General features: G+C 45.1%; 1 protein-coding gene across 1 annotated transcript in view; it reads left to right on the top strand.

The window, feature by feature from the left end:
* Positions 1-26,310, top strand: part of HIP1R (huntingtin interacting protein 1 related) — a 71,622-nt gene that overhangs the window by 4,302 nt on the left and 41,010 nt on the right. The window contains exon 2 of the mRNA XM_054996341.1: positions 25,955-26,018. Within this exon, the coding sequence (XP_054852316.1) occupies positions 25,955-26,018 (64 nt within the window). The remainder of the gene's footprint in view (positions 1-25,954; positions 26,019-26,310) is intronic.

Here is a 26,310-nt window from a genome sequence, read left to right as displayed (position 1 = left end):
GAAAGGTGATCTCTACGGAATTATACCCTGCTGAGGTCCCTCTCCAAACCCTGCCCTCTCCAGGCTCCACCCCCAAATCTCCAGGAATTTCCCAACCTGGACCTGGCAACCCTAATAGGGCAGGAGGACTGGGAGGGGCTGTCTGTTCAAAGGAAGGCTAAGGAAAAGGGCACTTGAGAGGCAGGATGCTAGCGAGGCCAGGGAGAAGAAAAGCCATGAGAGCCTAGAATGGGAACCACCACCCCTTTGGGGATCCCCCCCAATCCACCCCCCCCCCAAGGAAGTGAAATTGGAGGCAATAAGCGTAGCCACTGGACACCAGAGGGTTCGGTTTAGGGCCGAGGAATACAAACTGTTCATGTTCGGAATCAGACCATTGGCCCATCTGAGTGACAGCCTTTCTTTTAACCGGATTACACCACTGGGATGCACCCAAAACATGTACTCTGCCACTGAGCTATGGCCTTGCCAGGGCCCCAGGAAGAGTGCGATCTAGAAACCAAAGAGCGGAGTAGTCAGAGGTTGATGGGGGATTCTTGCACAGGGGTGCAGGAATGGCTGGGGGGTCAGAGAGAAGAAGCACCATATTTCACCCTCTGATTCTAAATAAGTAAGTGGTTATCAATATTGAGCTTTAATTTTTTTTCAATATCTAGGTTTAGAGAGTATTAGAATGGGAAATAGTAAAGAGTCCAGTAGCACCTTTAAGACTAACCAACTTATTGTATAATTATAATTATAATTATAATTATAATTATAATTATATTATAATTATAATTATATTATAATTATAATAATTATAATTATAATAATTATAATTATAATTATAATTATAATTATAATTATAATTATAATTATAATTATAATTATAATTATTATTATTATTATTATTATTATTATTATTATTATTATTATTATTATTATTATATTTTTAGTCTGCCCTCCCTGCCAGGTGGGCTCAGGGTGGAGTACAACATTTCAATTTACATAAATACAGTTAAAAACAGATAAAACAGTATACAAAAAACATTAAAACAGTATACAAATAACATTAAATACAAAAAACATTAAAACAACTTTATACAATACAGCTTCTCTTCAGATGGCAATGATAAAATACTGCTTTTCAAGCCCTGGCTCGTATGTAGGGTGGTGGACAGATCTTTAGTGTGGCCAGTGGGGGCCCAACCTAGCCTCCGCCACATGCCTGGCGGAACATCTCTGTCTTACAGGCCCGGCAGAAAGATAATAAATCCCGCCGGGCCCTGGTTTCGTCAGACAGAGTTCCACCAGGTCAGTGCCAGGACCAAAAAGGCCCTGGCTCTGGTCGAGGCCAGGCGGGCTACTTTATTGTAGCATAAGCTTTCAAGAACCACAGCTTTCTTCGTCAGATGCATCATCAGCTTTCTAGAACCATAGCTCTCTTCGTCAGATGCATCTTATGCTACAATAAAGTTGGTTCGTCTTAGAGGTGCTATTGGACTCTACTATTTTGCAGCTACAGACTAACACGGCTAACTCCTCTGGATCTAGAATGGGAAAGTCAGTTGGGAAGAGGCAGTTGACCGGTTTGAGAGAGACAATTGAACAAGACTGGTCACTGGTTTTTGACTGCGTTTTAATATCCATCAGAGATGGCAGAAAGCCAACATGGCATAATAGCTGAGGGTGTTGGAATAGGATCTGGGAGACCCAGGTTCAAATGTCTACTCTGCCATGAGAGCTTGCTGGGTGTCCTCGGGCCAGTCTCTCTTTCTCAGCTAACCTACCTCGCAGGGTGGTTGTTAGGATAAAATGAAGGTGAGGAGAATGATGGAAGCCACTTTGGGTCCCAATTGAGAAGAAAAACAGAGTATAAATGAAGTAAATAATAAAGTAGCTAATATGATTTGGGGTCATAAATCCAGCAATTGGGTTACTGTCAGCCAATTATGTCCTGTCGCATGGCCACATGGCCCTTCGATCCCTGAATAATAAGGAAAATTCAGAATACTGTGGAGAGACTCCCTGCCTTCCACTATGAGCTTATCTCCTGTATAAACACACCAAGTATTGGGAAAGAAGTGAAGAGAAAGTTTTATTGCAGCAGACAAAGGAACGTTCTGGGCAAAGGGGAAAGAGGATCTGGAACCACTCGGGGGTCGAGGCAGCTTTGTGAAGGTGAAAGCGGCGGCAGGGCAGCAGAGAATGCTGCGGTGGCGTTTTCGACTGCCACAGGCGCAAAAGTGCAGGTTGGGCAAAATTGTGACCTGCCAACAACCTTCCTTTTGCGGTGAGTAACTCTGCTTAGGGAGGTTGACAATGGGGGTCTTTTGATTCTGGGAACGTTATAAGATTCTGGGAATATTCTAAGACAGCAGCTGATTCATTTCCCTGAAATGAACGAGAACTCCGCAGGCGCACAGGGGAGATTCCTCCTTATGTATCCTTTTGAATGGATTTGGAAATATTCCTGTTATTCCAGGTATCTCAGAACCTAGCCAGAGAACAAAGAGCAGCCGTGAGATTGTCTCCACCATCAAAATCTGCAGATCTTTAAGATGTAGTGAGATATAAAACAATTAAATCGCTTTGGCTGAGGAATCTGCATCTGGAGCTCTTTAGAGGTCTGTAGGATCACCTCTGGTCCTCCGAATTAAAAAGGCAGCTTAGAATCAGCCTCCGATGTCAACCTAGGCTAGGTCCACACATGCAGGTTGCCAGGATGTGGTAGAATGGACTGTGCCACTTGAGAGTCCTCTAGGGGTGTTCCAGCTTGGAAGATGCCTTTGCATCAAAATCTCCCTGCGAACAATAAACCGCACAGCAGCAAATAAAGCTCCACTTTGCCTGCTGTGCTAGTTTTCTATTTGCAGGGAGTTTTTCAGGTAAGCAGCGCACACTGACACAATGATTCTGTCTGAAGCAGTGCAGTCTGTTCTCTGATCTCTGGCATGTAATTTCTTCTGCACGTATGAACCAGATCCCTGAAGCAGAGGAAGAGCCACGGTAGCAATTTGCGGACCAGTTTGAATGCTGGCAACTGAGGTGTGGGAGATTAAAATGTGCTGGAAGAAAATTACTTATGTATGGAAATGTGCCAAATGATTAGCATTGCGTTTCGGGCTGAGCTTGCTAGAAAAACAATTCTAATAATCTAATTCAAACAGCAGCTGATAATATTTAAATTTTAGGATTCCGTATGCATTATTTTTTCAAATAATTTTTCTCCCCACCATTGCACTTGGTTAATTTATTTCATTATTGTTTTGTATGTTGATTTTAGTATTGTTGTTTTCTTGTTTTTATTGATTTTAACTTGTTCACCGCCCAGAGCCCCTGAGGATGGGCGGTATATACATTGAAATATAAATAAATAAATAAATAAATAAATAAATAAATAAATAAATAAATAAATAAATAAATAAATAAATAAATAAAATTGGTGTTTTGCATAAGTGTAATGTTTAAATGTTTTTTTCTAGTTATGTCTGGGGAAGATTATGTGCTGTACATGGAATGTGTTGAGGCATAACACATTTTATTTGTCCCTGTTTAGGCAGACAGGGGTGGGGTGGGGGTCTATAAATATTGTAAATAAATAAATTCCCTAACTAGGATAGCCCAGGCTAGCCCGATCTCATCAGATCTTGGAAGCTAAGCAGGGTCAGCCCCGGTTAATGCTTGGATTGGCGACCACCAAGGAAGTTGCAGAGACAGGCAATGGCAAACCACCTCTGAATATCTTTTGCCGTGAAAACACAATGGAGTCTTCAAAAATCAGCTGCAATTTGATGGCAGCGTAAATATTTCTTTTTGAGGTTTGCCTCATTGCTAATTGGTTTGAAAATCTGATCCATCCCTCATCTCTTTGCTCTTTCCAGAGCCGCTCTCCAGGAAAATTAGTTTCTTACCATAAACATAAATGAAGAACATCTTTGGAAAGTCATCGCAGTGTCTTTTGTTAATCAAAAGGGGAGGTTGTCAGCACTGCACAGGGGACAGCTCCTCATCAAAAGCCCAGATCAGAACCCACATTTTAAATATGTCCCTGAAATCACTTTATTTTAGGCCTATTTTTTTTTTCTTTTGGGACCATAGGGGCTGAAAGTTGAGTTTAAAAAAAGGAATAGAATCTGGGATCCTGGCAATTGTTTAATGTTACTAAATACAATGTATATGTGACATGTGAAAATGAGCAGGTGCAGGAATTAAAAATGTTGGTGAAAACTGTAACACACACACACACACAGAGGATTTGGGATTCCTTGGAATAACAGTCTTTTTGCTATACATGCAAAAAAATTTTTGAAAAAGATCACATCTTGGGTGAAATGATGCCGTGTACAGATAGCATCCTGGAACTCTTGGGAAGTTGCTATCCGACCCAGCAAGTACCACTGGGCTAAAAGAATCAGGAGTCTGATTCAATATAAGGGAATTTTGTGTCTTCATGGCTGATTCAGTTCCCTGAAGAACATGAGTTCACCCTCCAGGCTTCCCTGGCACATTCTTGCATGTGCACCTGATATCGCCTTCCGTGTTTTAGGATTACTTGGAAATGGAAACGATGAGGAAAGCATTACTCACCGACAGGTTTTTCCTCGTCCACCTGTAATGTGGCTTGCACACTTAACTGGGTTCTCTCTAATCACAGGCTACTGAAGATTAATTGCTTCTGGTGTAATGGCAGGAAGGTGAGTTGGTGGTGGGAACCCGTCTTTGAAGATCAGTGTGTGTTTGTGTGTGTGTGGGCATATCTTTTCAGTGAAGTGCACCCTGGCATTTTGCTCTGGCTGGCCTTCCTTCCGAGCCCCACCCACCTGGCGGTGGAGTTTTGCGTGCATCAAAGATGGCCTCACAACTGTAAAAGAGACCAGGCCAAACTCTCTTCTGCGCTCTCTTTCCTTAGCCTTTGTATCATGCACAGAGCTTTGAGTTTAGAGGCAGGCTTTACTGCAGGTTGACTGAAATAAAGAGAAGTTTCAGACCGGTCATGAACTTTGATGGGGTCTTCCCTGAGGGGTTGTTCTCTGATGCTGTTTTCCTGCCACTTTCTGACACTGCTGGAAAAACCTGAATGGAAATGTGAGGGGGGGGGACACACAAGACACAACGCACCCCAAAGCCTCTTGATTCCCTAAGGGTTTGCTCTTTCCTTCTCAGACCAAAAGAGAACAGGTGTCAAAGGGGAAGTGAGTACACGTCAAAGGAAGTGACCTTTGCAACAGGAAAGACTTGATGCCTATTCCGTCCCCGAACAAGAAATACTGGCTGGCTTCAAAACAGAACAATTACTCCCCTGGCTTTGTGACGACATCTCAGAGGTTCTGAGCAGTTTCTGACTCACTTCCTTTTCCCCGCTTGGCTTGGGAGAACGAGGAAAACTAAATGGGTGTCTCAGAAGTGGTTCTTGGTGCAAGAACCACGGCTGGCAAGAGACGCTCAAGTTGGAAAAGTTTGCTAAGAACCCTTTGGCCAATTTGCGTGCCGGGCATTGGTGGAAGGATTAATAGCCAGTCCCTTTATTGACCGTGGTGGTGTTATTAAGAGAGAAATTATTTTTCAAATGAGAAGGCAAAAGCGTTGAGTTCACTTGAGCAGTTGTGCCCCTTTGGCTTTCAGGGGAACGTATGCAAGTGTTTGGGGAAGTGTGTGATACATACTGTATGAGGTTCCTGCAGCATATTTTCTAAAAAAAAATTTTTAATATAATAGATCAAGATGGGTAACCATGTTTGTCTGTAGCAGTAGAACAGAGCAAGAGTCCAGTAGTACCTCTAAGACTAACAAAATTTGTGGTAGAGTGTGAGCTTTTGTGAGTCACAGCTCACTTGTTTAAATACCCTGGCTGAAGAAGTGACCTTTGACTCACAAAAGCTCATACCCTACCACAAATTTTGTTAGTCTTATAGGTGCTGCTGGACTCTGGCTCTTTTTAATGTAATATAATGCTGTAGCTAGACCAGAGGGCCTCTCAGTTCTGTTCCCCCAGTGGGAGATCCTATGCCCGTGCAAGATGAGAGCCAGTGTGGTGTAGTCGTTAGGACTAGGATCTGGAAGAGCCAGGTTCGAATTCCCACACTGCCATGCAACCTTGCTGGGTAACCTTGGGCCAGTCACACATTCTCCCGCTTAGCTTACCTCACAGGATTGTCCTGAGAATAACATGAAGGGGAGGAGAACCATGCTGGTCTCCTCTTTTGGGGAGAATGGTGGGGTATAACTGAGGTAAGTAAATAAGTTAGCAAAGAATAGTTGTGGGGTTTTAATGACACTGCTGCTGAGACTTCAAGTGTTCATTCTGCTAAAACAAAATGGTGTACAGAGAAACCGTTGTCTATATTTGTCCACCATTTGCATCTTCAGTTTTTCTCAGCCCTTCACTTAGGGTTGCCAGCTCCAGTTTGGGAAATTCCTGAAGATTTTGGGAGTGGAGCTTGGGGAGAGCAGAATTTTGGGAGGGAAGAGACCTCAGTAGAGTACAATGCCAGAATCCACCTTCCAAACAGCCATTTTCTCCAGGGGAACTGATCTCTGTAACCTGGAGATCAGTTATAATTCCAGGAGATCTTCAGCCACCACCTGGAAGTTGGCAGCCGTACCTTCACTGGTATTCGCCAATCACTGGATGTTGTTAGTTTGTAATCACAATGAGAACCTGCAGTGGTTCTACTCAGCCTGGGTGGCTGCCCTTACTAAGCCTCTGAGTATTATGTCTTGTAAATTCACATGATCTTTGCCCACTGTGTGCCTTTTCTGCATTATTTTAGATAGCAGAGCCAGTTTGGTGTAGTGAAGAGCATGGGACTCTAATCTGGAGAGCCGGGTTTGATTCCCCACTCCTCCACTTGAAGCCAGCTGGGTGACCCTGGATCAGTTACACAGCTTCTAGCTCTCTCAGCCCCACCCACCTCACAGGGTGTATTGGTGTGGGGGTAATAATAACATACCTTGTAAACCGCTCTGAGTGGGCATTAAGTTGTCCTGAAGGGCGGTATATAAATCGAATGTTGTTGTTGTTATTTATTATACGCAGGTCGTCCCTCATTCTGTGGTGCTTACAGTACTGGTTCATTGCTTCAACATGGAGGTGAAATGAGTTATAACGTGATGACAGGGATTCCTTGGACTTCATGGCGTGTTGAAAGCCGAGCTACGCAATCCTTCGCCAAGATGCCAGGCCGTTGGGTGTCCTCCTTTCCCCTCCTTAATCTTCCTCCCACATCTGCAGACAGAGGATGTTGCTATGCGAGCATCCTTGGTTTCTGCCTTCTGACTCAGATGGGTGCTTCTCTCGGCATGCAACTTTCCTCTTCCAAATCCAAGTGTCTGCCTCTCTTTCTGCACTGCAACGTGGTTCTGTTTGAAGGAACTAGCTGAGCGACTCGACATCGAGGCCCAGCTGTGTGAAAGGCTCTTCTCCTTGGGGGCCCAGAGATGCACTCTACTTGGGTCTGTTCTGACCCAGAACCCTTGACTGAAATCCAAAAAGCTCATCCAAGGGATTGCAAAGGCCTGGGACTTTTAAAAAAACCCTGCTTCTTCAACTGGCCCTTCCCCAGCTGCTTCGGAACCACGCTGTCCTCAGTTTTAGAAAACGGCTTGGGATGGGGAGGGTGGTTCCAAAGTTCCCCTTTGGTGTAGTGCTTAAGAGCGCAGGACTCTAATCTGGAGAACTGGGTTTGATGCCCCACTCCTCCACTTGAAGCCAGTTGGGTGACCTTGAGTCAGTCACAGCTCTTCCAGAGTGCTCTCAGCCCCACCCACCTCACAGGGTGTTTTGTTGTGGGGATAATAATAACATACTTTGTAAACCGCTCTGAGTGGGTGTTAAGGTGCCCTGAAGGGAGGTATATAAATCGAGCGTTGTTGTTGTTGTTGTTATTCCCTTCGGGCCACCCTTTTAGTAAATACTTTGCCCCTTTGAAGCATTTCCAGATTGTCTCGATATTGATTGCAGCTGATCCTTTAGATCTGCCTGGGCTACAGACGTGGTGGCAGTCAGGAGTCCTTTTCGTGAATTTGCTGGCTATCAAATAGCTCAATGAAGCAGCACTCGGGAATCCAGCCATTTGGGATTTGCTCCATTGACCAGTCCAATGTTGGTCAAGTTTTTTAAAGTATTAATGTGCTTGGAACAACAAAAAAAACTCTGCTGTTTAAAATACTTGCAAAAACAAGTTTTGATGTGAAACAAATTAAAAACTTACAATGATAACTCTTAATGTTAGGTGAGGTTTCTGTAAATGTGAACAACAAAATAAATAGTTTTTCTCCTTTATCCTGGGACCCTCAAGGCAGGCCTGTAGTCATAACATTTTCTACAAACTGTAACCAAAACCAAAAGAAAAGCAATAGCAGCCATTAAAAGGCAAATTTTGGTTGTTCGAGGTGGTTGAGCTTAAGGGGGCCGGTTCTTTCTATATGGACATGCTGGTGGTTGTGGCAGGTAATAATAATAATAACATTTGATTTATATACCGCCATTCAGGACACCTTAATGCTCACTCAGAGCGGTTTACAAAGTATGTCATTATTATTTCCACAACAAAACACCCTGAGAGGTGGGTGGGGCTGAGAGAGCTCCGAGAGAGCTGTGACTAGCCCAAGGTCACCCAGCTGGCTTCAAGTGGTGGAGTGGGGAATCAAAGAGTTGCCACCTGATGCCCAGCATTTGGCAGGAGATTGGAGGGGGGCATTGGGGTGCCATCTATGCTTTTACCATAGAGTTGATGCTGTATCCTAGAGTGGCATGATGTCACTTCTGGGTTCACCAAGGACATGATGTCATGCTGTTGATGCAACAGTGATTTTTCCCACCACCTGGCCTACTGAGTGGCAGTAGGAGCTGGGGGGCTGCCAGGGGGAGATCTTCTGCTATAGCAAGAGACTTGGCAACTCTAGTGTCAGGGCCAGTGTGAGGAGCTCTGCTGTATTGCAGGGCAGGGCAGGGTGTCCATCATCCCCCATTCCTGCCCTTGCTAAAAAAGGATACCGTAGTGAAAAAGGTGAGCTGTGATGTTTTTGGCTCCATGAAATATTCAGTGATGGTTGTTTCTGTCTGCTAAGAAGCCCCTGTTTTCCTACCAAGGTGCCCCTGTGTGTGGAAAAGTTCTCTGGGGCAAATTCTCTGCTTTAGCACAATTGTCTAGATGAAAACAGGGACACCAGAGTATCTCAATAATAGCCATTCTTTCAACTGAGGCCTCATTTGGACAGTTCCTCTTCCATGGCTTCTCCTGCCCAAAGGAGATTGTGTTAGTAAACTGTTACGTTTCTTTCATTAACACACACAACCCTCAAACAGACTGAAGGACGGTTATCAAGATATGTAATCTCTCAGTGGATCTAGTTGTGTTTATCACAAGGTAGCTGCAATCAGCCGCATTCACTGTCTTAAGTCGGCAGCTGTTTTTGTGGGCAGGAGTGGGATGGAAGGACAAGTGTGCATGGGCAGCATCCCACTGATCCGTTCTGCTTGTGTTTTACTCCAGCGCATGTTGCATCCCACCACGTAGGTTAAACATCTTGCAACGGGGAGAGAATCCTGGCACCAGGGGAGAAAGCAGTTTCCTGAGTGGAATGGACCCACAGGATCTAACGCACAGTGCGCAGTAATTTCCATGCTTGTGTTGGAGGGAATATGTTATCAGGTTCCCACAGGCATGCAAGAAAGTGCTTCAGGGGGATGCTTTCTGCTGGCCAGTGAATGTTACCTTCATAGTTGCTGAGGGCTGGGCTTCAGTGAGATACTGGCCATCCGTTGGCCAGATGAGGGTTTTCTTTCATGCCTGGAGATTATGGTTGCCAGGTCCAAATTGGGAAATTCCTGGAGATTTAGGAGGTGAAGCCTGGAGAGGGGAGGGTTTGGGGAGGGGAGGGGCCTCAGCAAGGTATAACTCCATACAGTCCACCCTCCAAAGCAGCCGTTTTCTGCAGGGGAACTGGTCTCTATGGCCTGGAGATCAGTTGTAATTCCAGGAGATCTCCAGCCACCACCTGGAGTTTGAGGACCCTGCTTGAGCTGCCTTGAACTTGAGCCTTGGACATTCCACTTCCAGGAACCAGGGGAAAAGAACTGAAATTTGAAGAGCGGAAGTGCCCATGTGTGCACACGCTGACTACGTTTATCAAAAGGCGTTGAAAGGACGGGCACTAGAAAATAAAGGGGTCCCTCTGGAAAAATAAGGATGGGTGGAGCAGGTGCCATCATTTACCTACCAGGACTAGAGCATGCGCAACTGTCCTTTGGGCAGGTACATTGTAGGAAAGACGGGCCACGGTGTGGTCTTCCTAGCAAGTTTATTTGCCTTTCCTGGTCTTCACATTGAGAAGTCCTGGAGGAATTTCCTGAGCTTATCCAAACCTTATCTTTTGTGCTCTTGACAGGATGGGGGCTTCAGTCTTATATGGCCTGCTTTTTTAAAATTAGGCTCTCCTTGGTCTACCATTGTGTCTTACATTTAGACAATATGAGACTAAGATAATCTATGTCAAGCAGAATCTGCCTGCTTGCTTAAGGAGATGAGAGGCCTTTCTGGATCAGCTCAAAGTGCATTAAGACAAAAAAAAAATCCAGCAGGCATTTGCTGCTGGAACATACCTGGCCCCCAGTCAAACTTTGCCTCTCTCTGTGTTGACAAAAATCAACGGGTTGAAATGAAATCAAAAGAGTTTTCAGATAAATATTAGGAAGAACCGGACAGTCAGAGCGGTCCCTCAGTGGAACAGGCTTTTTCAGGAGGTGATGGGCTCTCCTTATTTGGAAGTTTTTAAGCAGGGGCTAGATGGCCATCTGACAGCAATGCTGATTCTGTAAAGCTGGGCAGAACATGAGAGGGCGGGCAGGAGGGGTTACATCAGTGCTTCGTTCTCCTGGCCCCTTCTTACATGCCCAGGGTAAGGCCGATCACCACTTGGGGGGTCGGGTAGCAATCTTCCCCAGGCCAGTTTGGCTAGGGATCAAGTTATGCCATCTTCTGGGCATGGAGCAAGGATCACTGGTGTGTGTGTGTGTGTGTGTTTATGTGTGGGGTAGATGTGAATTTCCTTCATTGTTTAGGGGGTTGGACTAGATGACCCCAGTGGTCCCTTCCAACCCTGCGAGTCTATGAACTTTTTTTCTCCCTTGGCCTTGTGGGCAGGAGTGTTTTGGGCAATCTCTTGTATAAAATGGGAGTATTTTCTTCTACTGTAGTTTTGAGAGGAGGTGAACGGAATGTTTCCACCTGGTGCTGATGGACATTTTTAGTACACATTAGAAGGGGTGTGTGCTGGGGTGTGTGCACATCTGTTAAGTAATCCTTCCTGCCTTGCCAAATGGTCTTTTAACATGGCCCAGTCATCTGCCTGGCTTGAAACCATAGCCGCTGTCTCTGCAGTGGGCACTGTGGACTTGCGTGTGTTTGTTAATTATTTTTTGGTGATAAATCAAGCTTTAAACTGTTCTCACTTGCATAGCTTAAGGGGTCAATACAGAAGCTTGCCAAGTGCTGCTGCTCGGAGAACTTGGCAGCACAAGAGGATATGATGGATCATGTGGGTGTATTTTTTAAAATTATGATTATTTGGGTTCTTCCCCCCTCCCCCAGCATTCCTGTAAGAGCAGATGTATTATTAATTCCCAGATTATGTGCTGGGGCATACCGGTGTGCTTTGTGAGATAAATGATAGCATGCCTAGGAAGTAAAACTAACTAAATCCATAGTGGAGGATGCCCAATGGATCTCTGCATGATTCAGTGTTCTGATTAGCCTCTTTCAAATCCACCTCTTAACAAGGGCAGGCAGATGAGCTGCCTCTCTGCACTGGATGTAATTGGATCATCCTGCCATTCTTGATGTTGAAACAACATTATTACTCACACCCTTGGAAGGAGCTGTTGTATCTCTGTTTGAGTCATTGTTTTGGATTATTGTCGAAACTCTTGTGGAAACCCAGAATATGACTTTATTTTCTTTCCAAGAGCCAAGCTACAAGTGATGCCTGACACAGGTTGGACACTTGTCAGCTTCCCTCAAGTTTTGATGGGAAATGTAGGCATCCTAGTCTTGCAGCTTGGCTCTCCATTACAGCTGCAAGACCAGGATGCCTACATTTCCCATCAAAACTTGAAGGAAGCTGACAAGTGTCCAACCTGTGTCAGGCGTCATTTGTAGCTTGGCTCCAAGTGTACGAGTTTTCCTGCCTTCCCAAGTTTAGGAAAGAGTGGAATGTCTGCCCAAGCAACCAACGATATGTGGCAATGGCAAGATGAATACACCAAGCTATAAAGCAGAGCACATAAGTGTGCGGTGAGAAATACACTAATGAATGAAAGGCCTCCATGAGGTTCAGTGCATGCTCTGCTTGCTTTCTCTGCAGTTGGTATTTCTGTGATGTATCTGCATCAGGAGGGATTTGCTGTGTGTCTCTGCCTGTGTTATTGCTTTAGCATAGTCGCTTCCAGTCAGCAGGCAGACTTAGAGCAGTAAGGGACAAATGACACTTGAACGGCAAGTGAACAGACTCACGTGTATTCCTCCCTGTTCACTTGTGCTCCCCTTGATTATGCAAGTGGAGCACAAGTGAACAGGGAGGAATACACGTGAGTCTGTTCACTTGCTGTTCAAGTGTCATCATCACTTTTAGCTTGGCCCTGAGTGGGAAAGCTTATTGTCTGGTGGTAGGTAAATCAGTACACCAGGAGATTGAGGGGCCAAGGAATATTATCTGCACAAAGGTGGTGGAGCCAATGGGGGTAAAGTATGAGCTTGAAGCTGCTGCCTCCCTTTGCATCATTGTAGAGCCAGGCCTGCCTCCATCCCTCAAGTTTCTACCACACCGCCAGTTGCTGCTGCACAAAACTACTCTTCTCATTTCAAAGCAAGGTTTGCGAGTGACGGAATGTCAGGTATGCTGTTGGATCGTTTAAGAGGGAGTGTCAGTCAGACACGCCCAGTGTTGTGCATTAAATCACCTGCGGTCGGTCTGACTAAGCAGCCGTTGTGTAGGTAGGAGGTGCAACTCAAAACAACCAAATCAGGGCCATGTTTGCATGCGAAATGAACAAAATCACAGGTGTGGATAATTCTTGCGCTCCAGGGCCTTTCCCAGTTTCGTTAATGTGCCCTATGTTGCGGGCCAAATCTGCATGAAGCTCTGGGAGCTGTAGGCTTGAGAGAGTGCTGTAGATTTCTAACAGAAACAACTACATTTCCCAGGATGCCTGTAGTTTGATACATGTTTTAATTGGCGGTTGTGTTTCTATTCTATAGGCTTTTTAAAGGAGTGTTATTATCTTCCTTGAGCCACAGAGATAAACAGTTACGAACTTCATTAAAATACATAACACACACACGCAAACTTGTATACTCTGCAAAATGCATGGTTGATAATAAAATAACCTAAAACAGTCAACATCATGAATGGAGTTGCTTTTCAGCATTATCTGAGGTGGGAGGGCTTCTCTAGCTGATGCCCCAAAGGTGTGGTTCACACCAGAGTTGGAAGAATGGATTGCACCAATTCAGGATGCAGGTGGAGAATTGCATTTCAGAAGCTGTCCTGTATATACAGACTCCCTGCACAGCAGAAAATCGGCGCAGCCAGCGAAGAAAGGGGTTCACATTTTCTCTCTACTGTGCTCATTTTCTGTTTGCATAGAATTTTGTTTTAAATGACGGAATTTCCTGGGCTGGCATCCACCCCCAGCAGTCTGAAGTGGTGCAGTCCATTCTACCTCCTCTGGTCTTTGCCGCGTTCTTCTTCAGAGGTGTCGATGTGGAATTTCCTCCTTTGGGAATATGAGGTTAGCAGTACCATTTTAGGTAGGGCTATTTTTCTGGGAAAAGAGGTGGTGGAACTCAGTGGTGGAACTCAAGACCGCACAATGACGTCACTTTGGGTCAGCTGGAACAAGGGGGGAGTTTTTTAAAGTTTAAATCACCCTTGGCGAAAATGGTCACATGGCCGGTGGCCCTGCCCCCTGATCTCCAGACAGAGGCGAGTTTAGATTGCCCTCTGTGGCATGACACAGCGGGCAATCTAAACTTCCCTCTGTCTGAAGATCAGGGGGTGGGGCCACCTGAGCGGTGCAGAGGGCAATCTAAACTCCCCTCTGTCTGGAGATCAGGGGGCGGGGCCACAGGCCATGTGACCATTTTTAAGAGGTGCCAGAACTCCGTTCCACTGTGTTCCCTCTGAAAAAAAGCCCTGGTTTTAGGCCTCTTGAAAGAGGTTAAAAATATTCTGATTCCCAAAAGTCTTTGTGTGGAGCTCATGATGGTATTATTTTGAGATTTGGTTTTCTTGGTAGTTTTATGACTGTTAGTTATACTTTAGAAGTTTTCACCGTTTAACTTGATTAGGTTTGTCTTCATTGCTGGGTGCCTCGAGGCAGAAAGGCACTATACAGTAGCGCGATGGCATCATCTCTGGTTGCCCCTTGCCTCTGAAGTTAGAAGCAGACAACGGAGAGCCTCTTCAGCGGATGGACAGATTTGTATGGAAACAAACAACAGACAGACTGGGGTTGTGGCTCCCCGACACCAGATCACCTAGGGCTTCGAAGAGAAGTCCGCATTTTGAAATGGCCCTGGAAACTAATTTGGCTGCTAAACTCCTAAAACTGTGCGGTTACCTTCTTTGCTGAAAATGTAAGTTAGAATTCTGTTGCTGTGTTCCAGACCACCTGATGTTTCCAAAAAATCTTCAAAGGCAGCCCCACAGAGAGCGCATTACAGTCCTCTAAGATGGGTGTGGTTAGAGCATGGATAACTTTGGGCAGCTCATGGTTTCCGTGGAAGGGCTGCAGCTGGCAAACCAACCCTAAAAGCACTTAGATGCCCACATAGCCTCTTTGGCACAATGTGTCAGGATCTAGAAGAGCCTCCAAGCTGCATGTCTGGTGTTTTATTGGAAATGCAGCCCCTTCTGGAACAGGCTGGCTCAGTGCCAGCACCACCAACCAGCGGCATCTCAGTCTTGGCTAGATGGAGCTTCAGTTTGTTGGCTCCCAGTTAGCTCCCTTCTGACTACAGACACCCATTCAGAACCCTCAGAGGCAGACCTGACTTCAGTGCAAAGGAACAGGAGTTGCGTCTCAGCCATGTACTGATGTCTCTGCATCCCGTAAACAAGATTTTAAATAGCCCAGGAGAGAAAGAGCGAACCCTGTGAGACACCGTTGTGTAAATGGAACAGAGCCCTAGCTCCAATATCTGAAGACAGCTGGCCCAGTAAGGATGAAATTACTACAGTGCTCCCAGCTCCCTCTTAGATCGTTGGTACACATCCTACCTGTTTTTCTTCTAGAAAAGAAATAGAGATTGTTCTTAAGTGTGCAGAAGTGACTTTGCTGTGTCAAACCACAGGACTATTTAAACTGGACTTCTGTTTCCAGATGTCTCCGGGAAACTCACAAAAGTGATGACTGTTGCTTGTTGTTTGACTCCAGGCCAGGTCAGGTATTCGAGGGTATGCTACTTCTGAACATGGAGGCTCTACTTAGTTAAGAACATCATAAGAGCCCCACTGGATCAGACCAGCAGTCCATCCAGTCCAGCCTCCTTTCTTACACAGTGGCCAAGTAGTTACTCTGGAGGGCCAGCAATAAGTCATAGAGACTGAGCCCTGCCCGTGGGTTTTAGAGGTTTTCTGCATCTAAATGTGTGTTGGCTGCTAGCCACTGCTTGGCCTCTCTTCCATGAATTTGTCCAACCCTCCTTTTAAAGCCATCTGTGCTTGTGGTACAGCCATCAGTAGACTTATCAGCTGTTTCCCATGAATTTTGCTTTTGGTGCAATATTATCTCAGATTTTGACTTCTGTGGAGGCAAATCCTGATTAGCGTGTTTGTAGATTAGATTGTGGGGCAGGCAGTGTTGCTGTCAACAGAAACCTGACATTGCTCGTATTAGTGGGTGACACATTTGCATATGTTTCTGTGAGAGAGACCTTTGGGAATGGAAAGTCCCTGAAGGAAACTCCTGTCAACAGTAGCATTTAAAGGACCAATAAAAATACTTATCCTCTCTCAGAATTCCAAGTATATGGTCTCAGTCTTCCTTACAACAGTCCTATAAGAGAGGTCTGTGGTGTTCCCATTTTGCCTGGGACTGGAACGCTAGGTGGAGATTGGCTTGTCTGAGGACACCTTCTGAGCTTGTGGACAGAGGTGGGATTGGAACCAAGAACTCCCTGGACTGCAGCATAGTCACTCAAGAGTCTATCTACATGAGAAGTCTTGGTGTGTGTTCGCCAAGTGTAGGGAGATGCAATGTTAGCCGGGAAGCGTAGTTTAAAAAAACAGAGCTGCTGAGATTGCTCATCGGAGGGTTTGTTAATTTCATCTCCGTCTCCCTGAAGGCTACGTCAATTTCACCTCTCCAGTCTAAAACTGTGCAAGATCGCAACCAGAGGGCAGCAAGGAATGGAAATGAGCTGGAGCTGCCTTCCAGAGCTGCCTTGGACCTAGAGAGGTTATAATGGGCTGAAGTTTCCCTTCTGGCATTTCACAGCCTCTTCACACAAAGCCTTTGCCCTGTCGCTGGCTGTCTTTCTAAACTACCCTTCCCAACTAACATTGCATCTCTGACATGTGTTCTTCACATGTCAGATGTCTTATATAGAGAGACTCTTAGCCTTATACTAAATTAGGATCACCAGTTATGTGGCTGGTCATGTAATGTGGAGTCTTCCTTTCTGGCATAAGAGCCATAAAATTGGCTCTTGGCTGCTTGGCATTCATCTTAAAGTTCCCACGAGAAAATCGAGCCAAGTCTCTCAATTGCTTCCTTCTAGATTTATACTGGGCTAGGTGGTGGTTGGTGACCAACTTCCCTTTGCTAACGCTTGTGTCCGGCAAAAAGCTTATTGGCCCTATTAAAATCTGCTATTTTAAAAAAATCCCACAGAGACCTGACCCAGTTTGAGGATGGTTTGAGTTCTTGTCAACTGTCAAGTTTCTAAGCTTCCTTAGCTTAGCTGAGTGCATCTCTAGGCGGGCATAAGTTTCTTGTGCCTATGGCCAAGCTGCAAGTGAGATGCACTGATGCGCCGCAGCGTGTGAGATGTGAAAATCCCTAAAGGGAATTTATGTTAAGATGACACTGTAATGATATGGTGCAGATCAAAGTCACAAGGAGCTGGTTTGAATTGACTTGTACACTTTGCCCTCACTCTGCAGGAGGGGAGTGCCCTGTTATCTTGATCAGCAGCTGTGTAAATACGATTTAATTCTTTTCATTGTGTTGGCTGAGGTTAACCAGGAAGGCTATTTTCTGCCTTTTAAATTTGCATTATGCATTAGAAAAGGGCTACACAGTCGAGCATTTTCATTGAGTGACTCCAGTCCACTTCCTCTGTCCCCAGTCCTTGAGGACATTCCAGTTTATGGATTTCATACTTGATATATCCCATCATATTTATATGACCTTCTCTCTTCCAATTATTCTTCCAAGTACGAAAAGGTGTGAAAATTAAAATAACAAGATATCAAACATTTACTAAAAAGAAGGACACCCTGTCAAATCAGTAAGCGACACTAAAATTCCCTTGGCAAGGTCAAAGTAATGGCTGGAGATCTCCCAGAAGTTCACCTGATCTCCAGGTGACAAAGATCAGTTCCCCTGGAGAAAATGACTGCCTTGGAAGGTGGACTCTATGGCATTAAACCCCAATGAGGCTCCTCCCCCCAACCCTGCCCTCTCCAAGCTCCTCCTCTGAATTCTCCAGGAATTTTCCTACCCAGGGCTGGCAGCCCCAAATCTGTTACAGAGCCAAAATGGCAGGTGGATGATCTAGGCCTAGCTGAGGCACAGATAGGGCTGCCAGGTCCTGCAGGTCCCCCCCAGCCTCTGCCTCCTCAACTGGCCTGGGGGGGGGAAGGCCTGGGGGATGGGCCTGGGAGGCAAAAAGTGTCCTGGGCCAACACACAGCGGGTGTGCTCCCGCTGGCTGCAACAACGTCACTTCCTTAAGAGACGTCATCGTGCCCTACAGCGGGCACGTTCATGCACTTTACAGGGGCCCAAATTAGCCCTTGTGAAGTGCGGGAGCATGCCCTCCGCTGGGCACAATTACATCCACCATTAAGTGCCAGGTTCCCCCCATCCCTGCCAGGTCTCTGCCCCTCCCCATCCTGCCAGGAGGGTCAGGGAACCTGGAAACCCCTAGGCACAGGCTGGGCCATGGCCACATGCTCTCCTCGGTTTTATGTTTGGTTGTTCTTTGATTTGTAAGGCAATAATATCAAGTCTCAGACTGGCAAATTAAATACTTCCTCCCTCCTTCTGAATCCCTTAACTCCAATATGCCTTCTGACTAGTAATCATGTAGCCAGATTTTGCAGATAGGCGTTGAATTCATTTGAAGCTCAGAATTTACTTGAAGCTTTTTTCCTGTAAGAAAGATGATGATGATAATGCCAGAAAGAAACTTTTTTTTTCTCTTTGCCCCTTCTGCAGGAAAAACAACTAGTGGAGCACACGGTTGTTTTCCCCCAGCAGCGTGCAAGAGCAAATCCAGGATGATGGAATGTCTTGGAGTTGAGCAATTATATATATATATTTTCTTTTTGCATGTGGCACTCTTGCAGATGAAGGCGATGGGACAATTAGTCATATATCACTCTGAAAAGAGCCGTTTTAATTCATTGATAGAGTTCAGCTGCAGGGCTGGCTCTTGGAATCTAAATGAATTGACACCACAATGGACTTCTGTATGAAATGAGGTCAGGCATGGAGAGAATGAATGAGAGCTCCTTTTGCCTGGCCCTGTCCATGATGGGGTGCAAAGGCAATAACTTGTCAGCGATGCTCACCGACATCTGAGGCTTAAATTGCACTTTCTTTAAAACTGAAGGGGAAAAAATGAGTTGGGAGTTTAAATGTGTGTGATTAAAAAACAAAACAAAGTAAAAACAGCCAGTCTGGTAAGCCTCCAACCAGAAAGAAATAAAGTATATGAGCAGGGCTTTTTTTCAGCAGGAACACGGTGGAATGGAGTTCCGGCATCTCTTGAAGACAGTCACATGGCTGGTGGCCCTGCCTCCTGATCTCTAGACAGAGGGGAGTTTAGATTGCCCTCCGCACCGTGCCACAGACGGCAATCTAAACTCCCCTCTGTCTGGAGATTGGGGGGTGGGGCCACCCGCCATGTGACCATTTTTGCAGAGGGTGATTTAAACTTTTAAAAACTTCCCCCTTGTTCCAGCTGACCCAAAGTGACGTCATTGGTCCTGGGCGCATGTGCGCACGTTGCGTGTGCACATGTGGTACCAGGGGCACCACCTCCCACCAAGAGTTGCCCTCTGTGCTGGCAACCCACTGAGTTCCACCACCTCTTTTCCCAGAAAAAAAGCCCTGTGGGTCACAGTATTAGGATTACATTGGTGTCGAATTTTCACTTTTGAGGCATGAAGTCTAGCTAGCCCTAGTGTTGACCCTGGCTTTTGCGGTGAAGCTGGTGTGGGAGACGATATTGCCATATCTGTTACTTCCTGGCATGTTTCTAATTCATGAATGTTTTAAGACAGCTGCAGTTGCCTCTTGTTTTTTCTAACATAGTGTGAAAAACTATATAGTTTGGCTGACAACGGGATGCTGCGTCTTGAGGATGGTTGCGCAGGAGAGTAGAAACCTGGATTCACATTTCCTCCGACCTGTGAAACTGACTGGGTAATGCTAGGTTGAGAGAAGATGGCGGGTTGTGAAGTGAAATTGCAGAAAGTCTGGCACGTAGAACATGGTTATCACTGATTCAGGAGTCCACCAGGCTGTATCTGTTTAATAGTGCCACAATGTTGAAGTGGGAGCCTTCTATCTAGTATAGAATCCAAGAGCGTCTCTTAGAGAATGCTTTTGGCTTTTGATGTATTTCCCATGTTGGTGGGTGGCTGCTATGTGAGACAGGGCCTTCTTGGTGGTGGAGCCTAGAGTTTGGAACTCGCCTAGGAGCAGGGCTCATTTCGAGGGGGAATGCGCAGGAACGCAGTTCCGGCAGGTCCCCAAAGAGGTCACATGTTAGGTGGCCCCGCTCACCTGACTCTCAGTCATTTGGGGCCCAAAATGGCCTGGATCGGACCTCTGACGCATGGTGGATCACTCTCCCACTCAGCAGCGGCCCGATCCTGGCCATTTTGGGCCCCTTTTTGGCCATTTTCAGCCCTTTTTTGCCATTTTGGGCCCAATCTTGGCCCTGAATGGCCAGGATTGGGTCCAAAACAGCCAGGATAGGTGATGTCAGGGGGTGTGGCATATGCAAATCAGCTATGCTAATGACACTTCCGGCGATGGCAAGGGGCGTGGCATATGCTAATAAGTTATGCTAATGAGTTCCTCCGGCTCTTTTTCTACTAAATGACCCCTGCCTAGGAGGAATTAATGCTATTCAGGCACTTAGTAAAGATCCTGTTTCTAAAGGTCAGTGGGATATCACATGCGTGACTTTGTGACCATTAGCTATGTCCCTTTTACTGGCATTGCTTTTATGCTTTTGTTACAATATTGCTCTGCTAACCATCCACTTGGATAGGAGGGTGGCTGAAATATCTAGGGCAGAGGTTTCCACCTGCCCCTCAAGGTAGTTAACAGTTTGTTGGCTCATTGGTCCACCAGACTGTACCTCAGGACCCAATGAGGGTGAAGGAAAGTGCCCCATCTGGAGGTATGCTTACTTTGGAGGGCTCCAAGCCAGGGCTTTTTTTCAGCTGGAACGTGGTGGAACGGAGTGCCGTCACCGCTTCCTTTTAGCACAGGAAGTGCCCGATCTGTGTCAATAACTCCACACATTCCCTTGCAGTTTTTCTCTCCCTTTTCAACTCTTCCCCACTTTGGCTTTCTCAAGAAGAGAAGAATTCAGATAGCAATCTGAGTTACCTGTCGGCAGAATGTTTAGATGCCGGCTCGCATGGGCTGTAATTAGTTTCTTGGCCCATGTTAAGCAGCTGAGCTCTTCATTATAGATCAAGTCTGGGAAGACAATGGCATTGTGTGGTCCAGTTGTTTGTTTGTTTTTTAATCGTAGTAGGAGGCTGTGAGTTTTTCAATATGTTGCTGGTGACTTCATAGTCCAAGGGGGCTGGCATTCTCTTGCCTCTGTAGGCATGGTGAGAGCCACCATTCCTGCCTTCCCCAGTATGGTAGAAGAAGCAAAGAAAATCCATCATGGCTTCCATATTTCCTCAATATATTTAGCACATTAAGAATTGCTTGGAGCTACCCACAAAAATTCCTAAATCCCCACAAGTACAGGCGAAGTCGTTTGATCACTTCTGTTGGTCAAATCTGTCTGTAGCCCAGAGGGAAAAGGTCTGACATTCAATCTTTGGCATCTCCAAAGACATTTCTCTGCCTACCCAGAGGAGTTCCAAGTCCTGAAAAATCATCCCGAATAGCATGGAGATAGGTGTTGGCTCTATTGACTGATTTGGTATATACCATCTTCACATGACCCTTTGTGGATCCAGGTGGTGATGCAGTTCTCCTACCCCCTAGATGGCAAAATTTAAAAGTTTGCCTTTGGATAAATTTTTAATTCTTCTCCCTTTTTGTTCTGTCCTCTGCCTCTCCCCCCCCCCCCCATCAATCTAGATTGTACCCTCCTTGGAGCAAGGTTCTCTCTCTTTAAATACTATTTCTGTCAAGTATCATGTACACTGAAGATGCATAATGAGAAAATAGAATCATAGAATCATAGAGTTGGAAGGTGTCTCCAGGGTCATCTAGCCCAACTCTCTGCACAATGCAGGAAATCAATAACTACCCCCCATACACACTCAGTGACCCCTGCTCCTTGCCCAGAAGATGGCCAAACTCCATCAGGATCCCTAGCCAAATTGGCCTCGCGAAAATTGCCATCTGACCCCAATGTGGTGACCCCAAAGTAGTGATGTAAGAAGGGGCCACGAGAACTAAGCACTGATGCAACCCTTCCTGCCCTCCCTCTCATGATCTGCCTACATTCACAGAATCAGCATTGCTGTCAGATGGCCATCTAGCCTCTGCTTAAAAACCTCCAAAGAAGGAGAGCCCACCACCTCCTGAGGAAGCCTGTTCTACTGAGGGACCGTTCTGTCAGGAAGTTCTTCCTAATGTTTAGCCAAAAACTCTTTTGATTTAATTTCAACCCGTTGGTTCTGATCCGACCTTCTGGGGCAATGGAAAACACAATAAAATGGGCTGTCTTCTGTTGCAGTTTCCTTGAGTTGGGGGCGGGGGGAGAAGTGCCACTGGTAGCAAAACAGATCTGTGGTCTCCAACGCCATCCCTCTATAGTCAAATTACGAGCACAACTTATTTGTCTTTTTACAAATGAAGGATTGTTGTGCCTTCCTTGTACAGAGGGTCGCCGTCATTGTTTAATTGCCACTCACTGTAGTGAGGGGTCAGAAATATGGACGCTTAGGAATGTTATTACCTTATAATGATACATGAAACGGGAGGGGGAAGGCAGTAACACACCCTCCCAGTAAGTGGCATCTCTTTTTGTAGGACTTCCTGGTGGAAATGAAATAAAACTTGGGGATGTTGCCAAGTCCATTTCTAGCTGGAAGAATCTTTGTATCCTTCTAATGACAGACTAGGCAAATGCAAGCTGAGCTCAGGACAGCTTAGATGGTAATTAATTCTGTCTCACTGATGCAGCAGATAACCTTGAGAGTGGGTGGGGTAATACTTTTGGGCTCACACAGAACCTTGTGGAAGAATTTTCCATGGGGTGGCCACATTGACTTTCTCCTTCAATTGAATAGGAACGGTTTGGGGCGAAAAAGTGCGCTTTTATTTTGTGAGGCTATTCAGCAGACATCGACAACACGTTGAGATACGTTTTTCATAATAAATACCATCTTGTAGAACTTCCCCTTGGAGAGTCCAGCTCTGAGTACCATGTTCCTAAACATCTTGAGCATTTATGTTTCTACTGTGGCTGTGATGTCCAAGATCCAGAGGAGTTAGCCGTGTTAGTCTGTAGTAGCAAAATCAAAAAGAGTCCAGTAGCACCTTTAAGACTAACCAATTTTATTTTATTGTAGCATAAGCTTTCGAGAATCAAGTTCTCTTCATCAGATGCCTGATCCGAACTGGTCAAATACAGAAGAGGAGGGGAGGGGAAAGAAGGGGACATATATCACAAGACGACAGGATGCAATTAGTGTGAAGGCAATCAAAACATTCCTTTGCTTGTAAATGTAAACATCTCCTTTTGGTGTGGAGTCAGTTTGCCGTGTTAGTTTGCCGCAGTGAAGGTATACAATTCCTATGTAGTATAAGCCCTCGATAACCACAGCTCTCCCTGCCAGCTGCATCTGACAAAGAGAACTGTGATGTCCAAGAACTTGTTTTAAAAAGCAGCTAAGAATCTTTCAAATCTACTGCCCTTGGATGATGAGGGGTTTGTTTGCCCGACGGGAATTAAATTGGCCTTCCCAAGAAATAGTCTTTCCCATTGGGAAAGACTGAAGGAGGGAGCTGTGACTCTTGAAAGCTTACACTCTGAAAATCTTGTTGGTCTCTAAGGTGCCACGGGACTCAAATCCTGCAGACCAACATGGCTACCCGCCTAACTTTCCCATTGAGGTGGGATTCTCGGTTCTCTAAATTAATTTTTGTAATCATGTTTGGGCCCAACTCTTTTCCCCAGGACCTTGGGGCAACCTGTACTGGAATCTCACTATCCCCTTCTCACAACAACCTTGTGATGTAGGCTCTGCTGAAAGATAGTGGCTGGTTCTAGCTGGATTCCTGGCTAGCCAGACCCAGGTTGTCTTTTTCCAATTCTGATACTCTGTCCAGAATGACAGATATGCCAGAGGAAGCATATATCTGGTTTACAATTATACTATGAGCTTTTCAAAGGTAATTCAAGAATAGTGAAGGGTTTGGTTAGTTCTTTGCAATGAGGTTGTCATTTGAGTTGTGATCTCTTTGTCTGAATTTCATTCCATTTGCTTGTTTGTTCCTTGTTCCTTGCTCTGCCAATTCTGCTCTTGGTGTGGCTTCACTTCAGATTCATAAGAATTAAAATCAACACATCAGATCAACCCTAAAATCCAACAAACTCATCAGAAGGACAGCAAAATCAATCATTCTAGGATGATTATTCAAACCAGTAACATTCTATATCTACCCACCTATAAACCCATCAGGAGCAGAACAGCAACAGAAGGTGAAAGGCCTGGATTTTTGTTAACGTCTTTTGAAATAAGGTGCCACGACAGAAAGGCCCTGTTCCTGGCGAACACTTGTCTTGCTTCTGATAGTGGGGTTGTGGGGGGAGAAACGTAAAGGCTTCAAAAGATTGACAGGTGGGCAGGTTTGTATGGGGGCAGGGGTCCTTTAAGCAGGCCACTTTGGGACTTATAGGTAATAACTGAATTATGCTTAGAAGTTGGCAAACTAGTGCTCTTTATAGTGCTTGGAGGGTGATAAAGCTGTACTTTTAGAATCCTCTTCTAAGAATCTCTCTACATAATACTTTTGACACGTGTTCTTCACATGTCAGGGGACGCAATGTTAGCCGGGATGCGTAGTTTTAAATGACAGAGCCAGTGGAGATCACTCCGGAGGCGATGGATTCTCACAGCCCTCCACCGCCTCTGGTGTCTTCCCTTTGCCCTGCTGAGGTTTGGTTAATTCAAAGTTTTAAGCAGTGAGGGTGGCAGGGTAGAAGCTCTGGAATGGGAGACAGTCTGGCACACCAGAAGCAGCAGATGGACAAAATGACAAGAAAACTTAAAGATCTTGATCCAGGAGAATACATTGCAGACCGGGAGAAATTGAAACAATATCTAGAAAAAAAATGGGATGTGAAAGGAGGATTGTGGCGGTTTGAGAATTATTAATATGTGACTTTATAAATGGGAGAGAGAAGTAACTTTACCATTAATGGGGAAACTTAGCTATTAATTAATCTAAGCTAATATTAGTAATAAGGAGATTGTATTAAAAAATAGATAGTTTAAACAGTGAAATGTAGATTGATATATTAGAAAATTGGAGATATAGAAGAATTTGAACATGCTTAGAATAAGTGATATAACATATATAGGATTTAGAAAAATTATGGTTAAGAGTAATTTGAGTAATAAGAGGGGTTTGGGTTGGAAAGCTGTTGGAAGTCAGTAAGGAGGGGGGGAAGGGGGGCTGATATAATTTAGATAAGACGGGGCATTTGTGTATTGAATAACATTGTATGTACTCACCAATAAAAATTAAAAAAAAAAAGAAGCAGCAGAGGGCTGTGAAAGAATCCCTCCCCTCTGGAGCAATCTCTGCCGGCTCTGTCTTTCAAAACTACGCTTCCCGGCTAACATTGCATCTCCCAACACTTGATGGACACGCGCTCCGGCATCTTGTGTAGAGAGACTCTAAATGTTGCTAGTTGCCTCTCCAGGTGTTTTTCCACGTGTGATGTGGCGCAGGCTTCTCCTTTGACAGAACAGTAGGGAAAAATGATCAGTTGCTCTTTTCTTCCCAGGCATTGTACTAAGGCATTATTATTGTTTTTGATAAAACCATTTTGAACATACTTCTTTCTGAATATTCTCAACAAGCACTTTCTGTCCAAGGACTTCTTATTGTGAAGTCCAGAACTGTACCTGCTGCCTCTCCTTTCAGCAAGAATAACCATTTTAATTTTACAAATGATGCTTTGGATATGGAATGCTGCCCTTTCTAAAACATTCAGGGAGTTCCGACACGTTTGATTTCCTTAACGATAGAAAACTCGGTAACTGCGTACCCTGGCAGGCCATATGTTTGTATCTTGCTGAGACTTTTGCCATAGATGTTATGGGGATTTAGTCACAGGAGTTTTTTAAATGTTCAAATGTGACATTTGTCGTTGAGTGTAGGAAACCCTGTTACATTCCAGCTGTCTTGTGTGTTTGGGTCATGGTTTTTCACATGCAAATGACTGTGGGGTATATCTGGACATGCGAAGTCTGTGTCAATACCGTTTTTCATATCTGTCTTTTCCTTTTTCCCCTTCCAGGCAATGAGCATCAGCAAAGCCATCAACACACTGGAAAATCCGGTGAAAGAGAAACACGCCCGCAGTATCCTTTCTTAATGGCCTTTGTCCACTTAGGCTGGCTCCACACATCACTGAATATCATACTACCATTGCACTGTATCAAGCATTCCCCTCCTGGATTGTCTTGTCTATACAGAAAAATCCTGTTGCAAAGGAATTCTAGTGTGCAACTTTAGTGTTATATCGAGCATTAAGTGGATGCATCCTTCATGAACACAGATGATGCTAGATCCAGAGGAGTTAGCTGTGTTAGTCTGTAGTCGCAAAATAGTAAAGAGTCTAGTAGCACCTTTAAGACTAACCAACTTTATTGT

Source organism: Eublepharis macularius, chromosome 13 (genome assembly GCF_028583425.1).
Source record: "Eublepharis macularius isolate TG4126 chromosome 13, MPM_Emac_v1.0, whole genome shotgun sequence".
NCBI lineage: Eukaryota > Metazoa > Chordata > Lepidosauria > Squamata > Eublepharidae > Eublepharis > Eublepharis macularius.
Note: the sequence above shows the minus strand (reverse complement) of the source record. Positions and strands in the feature narration are given on the sequence as shown.